Source organism: Carassius auratus, chromosome 38 (genome assembly GCF_003368295.1).
Source record: "Carassius auratus strain Wakin chromosome 38, ASM336829v1, whole genome shotgun sequence".
In the NCBI taxonomy this organism is placed as follows: domain Eukaryota; kingdom Metazoa; phylum Chordata; class Actinopteri; order Cypriniformes; family Cyprinidae; genus Carassius; species Carassius auratus.
The window spans coordinates 15,960,882-15,974,887 of NC_039280.1; the positions used below are offsets into that span (position 1 = coordinate 15,960,882).

At 36.1% G+C, this 14,006-nt stretch overlaps 1 protein-coding gene across 1 annotated transcript in view; it reads left to right on the forward strand.

Annotated features, from left to right (window-relative positions):
- The window catches only part of LOC113057225 (tetratricopeptide repeat protein 7A-like), a 33,103-nt gene extending 19,820 nt beyond the window's left edge, over positions 1–13,283 (forward strand). Inside the window, exons 16-20 of the mRNA XM_026224454.1 lie at positions 1,023–1,139; positions 1,218–1,324; positions 1,394–1,528; positions 3,642–3,844; positions 11,374–13,283. Coding sequence (XP_026080239.1) covers positions 1,023–1,139; positions 1,218–1,324; positions 1,394–1,528; positions 3,642–3,844; positions 11,374–11,592 — 781 coding nt within the window. The 3' untranslated portion in view covers positions 11,593–13,283. The remainder of the gene's footprint in view (positions 1–1,022; positions 1,140–1,217; positions 1,325–1,393; positions 1,529–3,641; positions 3,845–11,373) is intronic.
- The last annotated feature ends 723 nt before the right edge of the window (positions 13,284–14,006 follow it).

A 14,006-nucleotide genomic window follows, 5' to 3' on the forward strand; every position in this document is an offset into this window, starting at 1 on the left:
AGTTTCTTCTGCTCATCACGCCTGCATTTATTTGATTAAAAAAAAAACAGAAAAAAATGTAATATTGTGATATATTATTACAATTTAAAATAATTGTTTTTAAATGTATTATACTTTAAATTATTATTTATTTCTGTAATGCAAAGCTGAATTTTTAGGATCATTATCACATGATCCTTTAAAAATCATGCTAATGTGATGGTGTTAAATTGATAAAAAGTGATAGTAAAGAAAATATATTATAATATTTTTTTTTATTTTTATAAATGCAGTTCTTTTTAACCTTTTATTCATCAAATATATTAGACAGCAGAACTGTTTCCAACACTCATAATAAATCAGAATATGAGAATGATTTCTAAATGATCATGTGATAGACTGGATGTTACATGTGACACTGAAGGCTGGAGTAATGATGCTGAAAATTCAGCTTTGCATCACAGGAATAAATTATTATTTTAAAGTATATTCAAATAGAAAACTATTATTAAGTTGTAATAATATTTCACAATATTACTGTTTTTTCTGTATTTTTGATCAAATAAATGCAGGCTTGATGAGCAGAAGAAACTTCTTTCAAAAACATAAGAAATAGTAATGTTTCCAAACTTTTGGTCTGTACTGTATATATACTGACAGTGTTATTTTAGTATCATTAATATACTTTATAGTATTTATTATTATTTTGTATGATTCTAGTTTTAATTTTAGTAATTTTGCTTTATGCTTTTGTCATTTTTTTTAATACTTGTGTATTTAGATTTAATTTATTTGTATTTCTTATCTAATATTTACATTCTATATAATTTCAGTTTTATTTCAAACAACAAAAACAACTGATTAATTTACGTTTTAGTTAATAATAACACCACATAAAAGTATTTTTAATAATTAAAAAAAAAATCTTACTGGCCCCAAACGTTGGAATGGTAGTGAAAATGTATTTAACCCTGTATTATCAGGTTTGATCATATTCCATCAAATATACAAAGCAGAGCTGTTATTGTCTTTGTGTGTTTTAGTCTTCTCTTTACCAGAGTGAAGCTGGAGGAGGTTTTGCTGGGACCCGCCGCAGCGTTACAGACCTGTGCAGAAATGCTGCAGCTGTGGCAGAGCCGCTATGATCCGACCCGCCTCAGGTAACGTGCTGCATGAACCGTGTGAGAGTGAGTCAGTGTTGTGTGCTGTGATTTCATGCATTCTGCTTTCTGTTTCAGCGAGGAGGATGACACTAGCAGCATACCTCCTGATCCCGGGCCGCTGAGCAAGAAACCCGGCAGCGGCCTCCATCTCACGCTCCCAGACTTCCAGGAGACAGAGACCGGTGTGTATCACGAGTGTGTGTGTGACTGTGTGTGTTTATGTGACTGAGATGCGTGTCGTGTTGTGTCAGGGTCTCAGAGCGCCCCGTCTCTAGCTGTGTCCCGTCTGGAGCAGGCCATGTCAGAGGTGTCAGCCATCAGCTCCGCCCACAGGCACGGCCCCGCCTACATCTGGACCACTCTGGAACGCATCTGGCTGCAAGCGGGTACGGCTTAACTTCTTTTTTGAATATAGTATTAAAGCCTATTATTTCTGGAACTTTTATTAACATTAACCAGGGTTACATTACTGGTTATTATATATCTGTGTAAAAGGCATACATAGCCGTTTTTCTGTTCGCTGACATTACTTTTTACTTGTTGACCTTAATACATTTGGGAAGTCCTTGACGTACTATGATAGTCTTTGGATGTCATTTTTGTGTTATTTATACGCTGCGCTGCATGAAATGTGTTTCCCATGGATCTCATACTGGGTGTTTGTGCCCTCTTGTTCCCATTCCCAGCATTCCTCTGGCATGGGTTAATTTCCTGTCTAAAATGGGACACATCCTGATTCTGTACAACTCAGTGAATGTGAGAGCACAGGCAGAGCGGCCCATTGACATAAAGAATGGGCGTGATGTCACACTGAGAGTTTAAAATAGTGAGGGCCCACCGAACGCATAATATAAAGTATTTTTATATGTATTATGTATTTATTATATAATTCAAATTGTGAAAAGTATATTTTTAGATACAATTAAATTTTTAATTTCATTGTTGTCATGTCTCAGCGTATGTAGTCTTTAAAGAATCAACACAACGCATCTTGCAGCTATGCATGGTTAAATACACGCAATAAAGGCAGCAGGTAATTATTGGAAAGATGACCAAATATTACAATAAAGCCTTCATTGTCTGTAACATTTTGAATGTTACATTGCAGCAAAATCAGTGGGAAATTTGCAGCTTTCACTCTGAAAATCCCAAAAGTATGAAATGTGTTAATATTTGCGAAATTTTACAGGCAAGAAAGGTCCATTATTTATTTTCCGTAGTGTAGCAATGTCACCTTCAAACCAGTATTATTTTAGTATTAATGAAATACTATTATATTATTTAATAATATTTTGAAATGGCTTTTATTAAAAGAAATTATGTTTAAGCTATATTTGTGACCCTGGACCACAAAACCTTGTCTTAAGTGTACATTTTTCAAAATTGAGATTTATGCATAATCTCAATGCTGAATTTTTTTTTAATTTTTGATATATTTACGGTAGGAATGTACATATTATCTTCATGGAACATGATCTTTACTTAATATCCTAATGATTTTTGGCATAAAAGAAAAATTTTGACCAATACAATGTTTTTTTTGTTTTTTTTTTGGTTATTGCTAAAAAATACCCCAGCAACTTAAGACTGGTTTTGTGGTCCAGGGTCACATTTTAGTTTAAGCTTCAGTGATTTGTGTTTTTGTAATTTTTGACTGTTTTTCATTTATTTTTTTTTTATTTATTTTTTTATTTCAGTACTTAAGCATATTTACTTTAGCTTGTCTCCAAGGCAGCAAAAAGATAAAAACATTCCTATTCCTATTATATAGTCTGTATACTAAGCAGTTCAGTCTGAAATCATTTAGAAAAATTCACGACATTACTGTCCAAAAAGACACTATAATGAACATGTTAGCCGTTTCCAAATGTTTATAAACCCTTCTTTCTTGGTGTAGTTGTTCCCTAAATTGTCCTACCAGGGATTCTGTGTAAACAAACACAAACACACAGCAGACAGCAGTTGATATAAACACACATTTGCCGTGGTGAGTCCTGAATGCCAAAGTAGAGCTGCAGATGCTTACACAGCGCTCCGTACATAACCTTATTTAGACATGACCATGAATATCCCTCTGTGAGCATGTGTGTGAAATTTCGGGTGGAGGGGGAGGTCAACATGTATTTACAATTGCAAATGTTGCCAAAGCTGCATTTGAAATCATCTGGACAGAACAAAATGCTACATGCGTGCTATTCAGCTTGTCGGAAATTCTGGAGCACGTTGGTATTCATTGCTGACTCTGAGCGAGTATTAATGCTGGGGCAGCAGATACATATTTGAGAGAGTTTATATTCCAGATGGCTGTGTCACGCCTGTGAAGTCCGAGATGTTTCATAAAGATGAATCATCATGCACTCGATGATTTCAATAAGAGAATCTCACGATATGACAAAGCTGTCGCTGAAAGAGAAGAGTTGTAACTGCAATACTATGATTTTTAGTGCAGTTATGTATCTCATAATGTTGTTTTGTGTTTTGTGGTGTGGTGCCGAGCAGGAGAGTTGTTCATGGCTGACGGGCGGATGAAGGAAGCTCAGTTCTGTGTGCAGGAGGCAGGAACTCTCTTCCCCGCCTCACACTCAGTGCTGCTGCTCAAGGGCCGGGTGGCCGAGCTCAGGGGCAACGACACGGAGGCCAAGAGCCTGTATGATGAAGCTCTCGCCATCAACCCCAGAGGACACCACATACTGCTGCACCTGGTGAGTGAAACATGCTGTACATCACACACACGTACGCACGCACACACACACACACACGCACGTTTGTTTTTGTGAAAAGTGGGGACATCCCATAGGCGTAATGGTTTTTATAATGTAGAAACTGTATATTCTATCACCCTTCACCATCCCTACCCCTAACCCTAACAGGAAACTTTGTGCATTTTTACTTTCTCAAAAAACTCATTCTGTATGATTTAGAAGCGTTTTGAAAAATAGGGACATGGATTTTGTCCTCATAAGTCACCCTCTCCTTGTAAAACCTGTGTCATACCCATGACATTATACAGAGTTGTGTCCTGATATGTCACAAAAACATGCCCACACACACACACACACACACACACACACACACACACACACAATGTATATGTATATATATGTATATATATATATATATATATATATATATATATATATATATATATATATATATATGTATGTGTGTGTGTGTGTGTGTGTTTGTGTATAATGTTGCATTGCAACTAAATTAAATTAATATTGAAGTACTTAAGTTTCTAAAACAAAAAATAAAATAACATTGTTACAATAATGACAAAAGCACAAAACTTTAACTAAAATTTAAATTAAAAATTAAAATATTCTGTATATGAAACACAAAAATCACTAATATTATAGTAGTATACTTATAGTTGTTAATAGTTTAACTGGTTTGTGTTTTTTTGTGTTAAAACTTGTTTTTTTTTTTGTTTTTTTTTTGTGATTTTGTCATTTTTATTTGTCATTTTATTGCCTTTAATGTATTGCTATTTCAGTGTTAGTAAGGCAGCAATTCAAATTTTCATGTTTTTCATCTAATATTTATATTTTATTTTATTGCATCTTTATTTAATTTGAGAAAAAAAATATTTCAGTTTTTGGGAAATCCACATAAGCAGCTTTAATCTACATGGGGATATTTTTCGAACTTGTGTGAAATTCCTGATCTCACAGATTCCTGAAATGACTGTCTAGTAATATAAATTGAAATAAAGCTGAAATAAAATACAATAAAAATAATAATAATAAAAAAAAGATAAATGTTGCCTTGGCAACTATCCAAAATAAATAAGTTTAAACTGAAGTGCTAAAATTGCTAAAACTAAAGCTGAAAAAACAAACCTAAATTGAAGCAAATATATAAAGAGAGATTTTTTGTCAAATGTTTTATGTCAAAATGTCAAAAACGAGTAACAAATTTACTAAAACTAGTAATAAAATATATTATAAGGCAAAGTTCATTCAAAATACTGATAATTACAGACACACTTAAATTTAAGGTTCAATTTTCACTATTAACAAACCATTTATTACAACTTTGTCCTCAGTAAACTCCTAATTTGCTGCTTATTAATACTGTAGTTAGTAAGGTATGTGTTAAGTTTAGGTGTAGGGCAGGATTAGAGATCGAGGTCATGCAGAATATGTATTAAACAGCCAATATGTTAATAACAGGCATGCTAATAAACTAGTTATTAGTGAGAATTGGTCTCTATACTAAAGTGTAACCATAATTATTGTAATAGTATATAAATAACACTAAAATAACTGGACTTGAATCCAACATTCTTAGACTACAATGAAATTCTGGTATTTTTTACTCAATGAATTGTGATCACGTGAGTTTGTGTACAGCCAGTGAGATGTCCTTGCTTCCACTGAAGCTCATGATGTTCTTCTGATCATTCTCAAATCATGTTTGACACAAACTTGCATGCTGCCATCATTAAAGCAAAAGAGAGACGAACCAGATATCAAGAGATTATAAATTCATATTAATGAATATTTCATGGTAGTCAGTCAGCGTGAAAAATCTTTGAAGACCACTGGTGTCCGGGGATATGGAGATTGAGTCATTGCATATGCAATTTACTGTACATACATACAATACAGTACGTACATCTTCACAACCCACAGTGATGTGTGCTAACATTAGCTCTGCCTCCACTCTCTGCTCTCATTGTGACTGTATAATGTCAGGCCCTTCATTACTCATCTTCACAGGAGTAACCGGAGTGATGCTGGGCCATTTTCTCCCTATATCTGGCCAATCAGAGCACACATCCCTGCTATTTTTGGACAAAAGACGTACAATATCAATTCCCTGAGCTGATGAGAACTAATTCTGAGCTGGCTGGTGATGCCCTGCATAGGCACACACACACACACACACCGCTGGTCTTCATCAGAGCATCACAGCACTGATTTCTCAGGATTAAGCAGATATTATTGAACTGAGGAGGAATTCATCAGCTGGATACAGTGAGGAGAGGTTAAACATTTCTGCTCTTCGTGACACCTGCGACTAAAGCAGCAGCGCTCTCATTACTTCTGTCCTTCCTCTGAGACAATTTATTTCCGAGCCTTTCCAAAACTGGAAAATGATGACAATTTACTCACACGCTGTTCCAAGACCATGTAAATCTCATGGAAACATTTCCCAGTCACCTTAAAGTTGTGATGTAATTAAAGTAGAGACAGATCTTTACTTCCATATTGTGATGGGCATTATTATTATTATTATTATTATTATTTAAAAAGATTATTGAAAAAGAAAAACAAGTAGGGCGGGGCTTGATTAAATCAGTTGATTGTTGATTGGATAGAGGCAGATCTGAATGTGAGCTTACAGTCGATTGTAAGAAAGGGGTGGAGTTTAAGTGGACTAATGCGGTATACGTCACCAAAGATACATTTTAATGGATCGAATTATGATACTGTGATTAAACATTACAAGATCAAATAAAAAAATAAAAAAATAGAGACCATTGTGAATAATTTACAACAATACAAAATAGCATGCATTCATGCAGACTTTAAAATTGCAGTAATGCAAATGAAAATCAATCTTTTTAGTATCTAATATTAATTCAGGTGATGCATCTAGATGTTTTCCTTTTTTTAATTCCCATTTATTCTAATTAGAGATTTAATTACAGTATTTTGTAATACCTGAAGAAAGCTATCTGTTATAATTATTTTTAGTTTAACCAGTCCAAAGTACAACCAATTCTACCACAATGTAAAATACTTTCAATTGTATTTTTTTAAAGAATTAATAAAAAAAAAAAAGAAATAGCATTATACTAATAATAATGACTTGTCATTATGTTAAATAGAGGGGCATCGTTAAAATTAATAAATATAAAAAGTGGTACTACAAATAGACTTTAAGTTTTCAGATTCACACACCCAAATAAATATAATATAATTTTCCCTTTATTTCATTAAACACAAAAGGATTTAGCCAAAATATGGGAGAGGCTTCAAACACTGATCCCCATGAGCCAACAGCTCCTGTATGTGCCACTGCGCCATAAAAGAACATTCACCATCGTCAGTTTTGAGGAGCGTCTCCTTTAAATAAGGGTGGGAGATGGCAGGGTGCAGCTGAGGACAGAGGAGAGCAGTTCAGTTCGGCCCATTTTTATACAACTCATTTGGTCACGTCATGAAATCACACACTTACAGCATATATGAATCTGTGTCTGTGGGATCCACATGGACGTGTGTTTGAGTCATTGCTCAGGGCACCTGGTTGGGTATTTTTCATGTCAAATGAGGTGAGTCAAACATGTCATATGAGTTTAGTGACTCAGCAGCTCATTTGGTTCTATTTCTGCCTATACATGTGCTTTTTCATATCTCTCGGTCTTTTCTCTGTTTTTTATGACTCTTTCCCTCCCTCTTTCTGTCTCTCTTCCATTGGCCTGTCAGTTGATTAGAGAATGCAAATTCATTGTTTATAACACTTCACTCCTTCTCAGACCTTTATGGGATGCCTAGCAACCAGGCAATTGTATCATACAGTGCAAGAGAGCTGATAATGAGACATAGAAGCAGTGTTAAGGCCATTTCAAATGAGACGTGGCATGCATTAAAATCAGTCAAGGCAGAGCACACTTCACGCTTGCACAGGCTGATGTTGCTTTGGTCATCATGCATTTGCACCAAGTGCTAGGATTGCTAGGATCCTTTAGGATGCGTTATTGTATTTTATACTTTGGAAACCACTTGGTTTGTTTGCACATTCATTCCCAAACTCACAAGCCAACAAAAAAAAATCTAATCTAATAGCTTTGTTTTTGTTGGAATAATATTTGCAGTTTAAAATGCATTTTTAAAAGGGTTTACAGTTTGCCGCAGGTTTTTTTTTTTTTTTTTTTTTTGTAGGGATGCTTTGCACAATTTGGCCAAAAAGGTTGTGATAATAACTATAAAACAACAACAACTATTATTATGCAAAGTAACAAATATGAGTACTGTAATAATATTAGTGTAAATTAAAAAGTGTATTTAGAAAATTTTACAGGCAAAAAATACAATTTGGTGAAATTACAAGTCTAATATTTATGTTTTTAATTTCTTAATTTTCAAATGGGAGGGGGGGATCTAACTGAGATTGGGATCAAATTTGTGATTTAAAATGTATTTTTAAAGAGCTCCAGGTTGCTTTGTTTTTTTTTAGGTCTGCACAATTTGGCCACAAAATCTATTTATATTATGTCAAAATAATAATAATATGCAATATTAAACAAATGAAAAAAAATTTTTTTTTATATTTCAATGTACAATGAAAAATATAAATGATATAAAAAAAATCTTAGTTTGATATTTCTGAGAAGTTATGCAGGATATCAAAGAAAATACCTTTAATAAAGGTAAATACAACATAAATTGGGAGTCAAAATTCAGTCACATTAACCTACTTAACAAACAAGAACGGACACAGACTAAGAGAAAACAGAATTTTTTGGGGAGGAACTGATGAGATAATCAAACATAGGTGAACAAAATTATAATTAGGAGTAAAACTAGGTCACAGGCAAACAGGTGAACTGAAAAAAAAAGAGAAAATAGAACTAGAACTAAAAATAACCCTAACATAACTCCCCCCTCCTGGAAGGTGTGTCTCGTACCATAACAGTACCATCGGGGAGGCTGGTGCAGGACAGGAACAGGGTGGAGACAAGGAGCGCCTTCAGGTTAGGGATCTCCGGGAGCCATGGCGGATTCTCCGTGGCCTTGACTGGCTCGGTCACGGGTACAGTATATGGCCCTCCAAAAAATAATTCTTGGGGAAATCTAGGAATCCTGTGGGGATTCTCTGGAGAAGCAGGGCTGGCTAACACTGGGTGATCAGGAGAAGATGGAGGGCTGGACGGGACCAGCGGAAGCAAAAGAGACTCCGGAGATGATGGAGGGCTGGGGGACCAGCTGAGGCGAAGGAGACTCAGGGAAGTGCCCTAGAGCAGATTGCATAGCAGTGGTGTATCTGTGTTTGTCTTCTTGAAAACACATGAATTAGTGTATTGTGTGTGTGTGTGTGTGTATTGTCTGTCTAGTAGCTGACACTTGATCAGCTACGATGACACACATCATCGTAGCTGGTCCCAGCTGGATGGCATCAGTATCCCGTTGGACTACACAGATACAGGGCTGTGACACTACATCAGTTCAAGTGGCACCTCTACATCACTACATAAAACTGAGCTCTTTTATGTCCACATGTGTGAGCATCAAGTCCATTTCCACTGTAAAACCACCAGCTTGTGCTTGTGCTTTGCTGTTCAGTCCTCCAGGCAGAATCACCAGTGCAGCCTCTTGCTGAGCTGAGATTGGTCCACTTGCCTGTCAGTCAGTGTATTCCTGCAGCTGTGTTATGATCGTTCTTTCAAAACATGCTCTGCCTGTGGCTGCTTCTTTCATTTGTGTATGTAAAAGCCTCATTTCCTGCCTCACTTTTGCCTCCTCGCTTTTTCTGCCCAGCCGAGTCATTCTCCTCTCTGATGTGCTTTTGAAGTGCCTGCATAATCAGCAGTCATGTGCTGCCACCCAGAAATACAACTCTGCACTGGTGTGTGTATGTGTGCTGAAAGAGGGAACGATGAAATGTAATTGCAATGAGTAAATCATGCTGTTGTTTGCAGGATTAGGGAAAGTAACACAATTTAACTCTAGGCACACACACCAACATATACTGCTGTTCTAAACACACTTTTCATGCCATTCCATTAATTTACAATATCAATTATTATTTCAGATTCAAGAAGCTTTATTGGCACGGGGGAAAAGGCTTCACATTGCCAAAGCATTAGTAAATATGCACATGCACTTTTACAAACAGAGTGCAGTCCATGATTTATTATAAATGGTTTTAGTTCATTTTCCAGAAAATGAAGACTGTACATTTTATAAGTGTAAAAGTAAGCTGCAAGGATGTTTGTACGTGCACTGTATGTGTAGGCCTCAAAAAAAGAAAAAAAAAAAGAAAGAAATTGCAGTAAAGTAATACAAACATTTTTTTATGAATTAATAACAATTGATTTTTCTTTCCCTTCAGTTGAACCTTCTTTTAAAAAAGACTCTTTTACACAAGTTTACAACTAAATATTTAATAGTTTAAATTTGTTTAGTTTTTGGGCCCTGTCAAAATGCAAGTTTTTGAAAACAAACCATGGCTTTGTGAATCCTGTGACGTCATATGCATGCATTTTATGTGTTCAGCCTATAGCAATGCATAAGTTTGCAACTAAATATTGAATAGTTTAAATTTGGCTATTTGTGTGTTGTTGGGCCCTGAAGACACAAACATTTAAAAATAGGCCTCAAAGTGCAAGTTTTTGAAAACAAACCATGGAATTGTGAATCCTGTGACGTCATATGCATGCATTTAATGTGTTCAGCTTATAGGAATGCATAGGTTTGCAGGGGCATAGTGTTGCTTTATACAAAGTGACATCTCCAACTATTGGCCTGACATGAATACAGCATTTTTTATTTTGTTGTGACAGTTGCATGGTAGTTTACATGGCAATCTTAATGTGTTTGGTCTTGATAGAATAGATCTGCTTTGCTCAGCTAGTGCTGAGACTTGCTACTGCCAGCACATACACAGACATGCTGCTGTGAGCATGTAAGAAATACTGCTGCTGCACATACAGTGTAACATACATGAAATTACCTGTTGCAACTCTAGACAGGTGGAGCTGAGGAAGGTGAAGGGATTTCTAAAGCGCTCTATTACTGCTACAGCAAGCACTAGCCAAGTATTTGAATATTGAGCAGCAAGCTAATAGGCTGCCGGTGTGAAAAAGAAAACAATCGGCCATCCCTTGTGAATGATGATGTAATTATATCAGAATGATTCAGAACCTATTGGCCTGTGACTTCTAGAGCTTCATGACAGAAGTTTGCATCCTTTTTTTGTGGATCTGTGCGAATGGAGATATTTATGACAATGTTGTCATCTGCTTGCGAAACTTTTGCAAAAAATGCAAAGACATTGTTTTTACATTTGTGCTTGGTGTGAACAGGTCTTAACACTTTACACTTTTTACCCATACAAACACCTTTATGTATAGAGTGATGTGTTACATCTGCAGACCATCACAAACTCCCCACGCTCATGTTTTCCTTGCCCACAAAACAATTAAAATGTTCATTTCTGTAAAAATTCGTTGTTACACAACAGAAAAAAGTAAGCTTTCTCCCTCTCTTCCTGTCTGCAGGGGAAGTTGTTAGTGCGCACAGGCCGCATGGGTCTCGGGGAGAAGATGCTGAGGGATGCGATACAGGTGGAGAACACGGCACACGAGGCCTGGAGCAGTCTAGGGGAGGCGCTGCAGAGCAGAGGCAGTGCACAGGCTCCCGACTGCTTCCTCACCGCACTGGAGCTGGAGTCCAGCTGCCCCATACGGCCCTTCACCATCATCCCACGGGAACTCTGACATATCTCTCACACTCATACATGAGTGTAGTAATGACAGGAGCGAATGCTGGTCTTCAATCACTTTAACGACACATACTGTATCACAATAACTTTGAACATTTAGGCTTTTTACTCTAATGAAAGGGAATGATCTAAAGGTGTGGTCACATAAGTGAAATATCTGCAAAATTTAAGGGATAAAAACGGTCTGTTGTCAATAGAGATGTATAAAGCATTGATCACCCGGATATTTTTTTCAAAACAAACTCAATTTTCACATGACCAACTCAAATATGAGTGGAAACTGGGTAGGGAACTTTTTCGACTCATGTGAAAATAACTGGATTTCGCCTGCAAAATTTCACAAAGCAACTGTAAATGTGAACACTCATTGAACACATTTATTCAGTAGCTAAAGGCACAATCACATTAGCTAATTTTAATGGCTGTAAAAAGTCCATTGTGAATTGTGTATGAAGCACTGTTCACCCAGGAATTACCTTTCAAATCAGTCAGCTTTCCATTGCTTGATGTGGTGAATTCACATGAAAAACTTGAATCTGAAGAGAAATCTGCATATGGGTTGTTTTTGCCGTGGTATAAAATTCTTACATTTCTATTAAAATGCCTACGAATTTAAACCAGCAACAGTAAGTGTGACCTTAAACACAATGTCACTTTCAAACCAAGCAGCTTTCTGTTTGTCAACACAGCATGTTTGCATGATCAAATTGAACAAAAATATAATACGCATAGGTAACTTTTTTAGTTTTTTTTTTCATGAACCTTCCAGTCAAACGTCCAATTGGATTTCTATTATAATAACTGGATTTAGCAAATCCTCTTTAAGCATAAGAGAAAAGTACTCTCAGGAATTACTGAAGATGCACAGCGAATTTTTTTATTTTTAATTAATTTTTTTTTATTTTTACAATTTATGGGAGAAGATAATTTAAATTAATAACGCAACATGATTTACTAAGGTATGTGTTAGTGAATTTCCTGCTTTCATTTGCGGCATTATTTAACGCCCCAAAAAAGCATTTTGCTGTGATTGTTGCTGCCAGTAGGAGGCACTGCAGAGAATAGCGCGTGAAATAGAAGGGAGCACTTTTGAAATGCCAGCGTATTAGCATCGGCTCAGCTTGTTTACGATTTTATGCTAATTTTTCTGCTCTTGGTAGATTGCTTTGGTGATTGTGGAAATAAAGCGTTGCGTCTGTGTTCTTCATTTACAACATTTTCAGTAAATCACTTACAGAAATTTCCACTCCCATTTGTGCTTTTTCCTGTGCTAATTTGCCTTGTTTAGTAAATCTGGCCTTCAGTCTTTTGGAAGCTAACCAAATAGCTAACATGTTTTGCAGCTCCTTTAAGCGTAATGAAAAACATATAAGCCCAGGGTTATGTGTAGTGTAAAAAGTCTTTATTATTATATAATACACTGTACACACAGCACTAAAATAGCGCCGCCCTTGTGACCAAAATATAAACACAACACAGAATGACTGAACACAACTCATTTTCTTTCTAACTGCAAACATTTTTGAAAATATGCTGCAACATATTCAGATACCGAGTCTTGTTTCTCAGGGACAAAGCTGTTGAATTATTGACTCTTTAAATTCTTTAGTATTTATAAACCTAATAATCTTCTGTACTGTACGTTGTTTAAAAATTCTTCTCATAAAGAGTTATTTTGCAATCCCAGTTTCTCTTGTTTTCATTGCATATCAGTTCCAGTCCTGTAGCTCCCACCCTTAAGATCTTATGTAATGTTTCCAGTGCTGCTGGTGAAAGCCTCGGTCTTCTTTCTCTTTCCATGGTTTCTATGGTTGCTTAGCAGCCGAGCCTTATGTTTGAGTTTCTGGGGAGGCTGTTGGATCTTCAGCACGTGGGTCTAAAGCCTCATGGAAAACAGCGCTGTGCTATTTTAGCTGCTTCTTTTTGATGATGGGATCAAGATGTTAATTAGGGAGAGCATTGAACGAACGCATAGACCACTGAGTTGAGTTATGTAAGCGTTATAAGTGGGATTCTTGTTTACTTGCACACATCTACAGTATACTGTACATGCATATGTTTCTGCTGGCTCAGATGAACAAGTGTTGTTTAAATGGGATTTCTGTCATCCTCCCATTTCGATTGTTTGAAACCGGTCCTCTGGCTTCTCTGTTTGTTTTGATATGTGGAAGTGCTTCAAAACAATACAATTTTATAGAGCTTTATTTGTTCACTACTGCTTGTGCAGAACAATATATGTATTTCACAACAGGTCCTATTAAATGGGTCAATGGCATGATGATTCTGTCTGTTATAAATACATTCGTATACAATTCAAAACTTACATCCACACCCATGTTGAGAGTTTAATCTGAAATTATGAATTTGAGCATTTCATGACATGGAAGAGTTTGTGCAGGCTTTCTTATG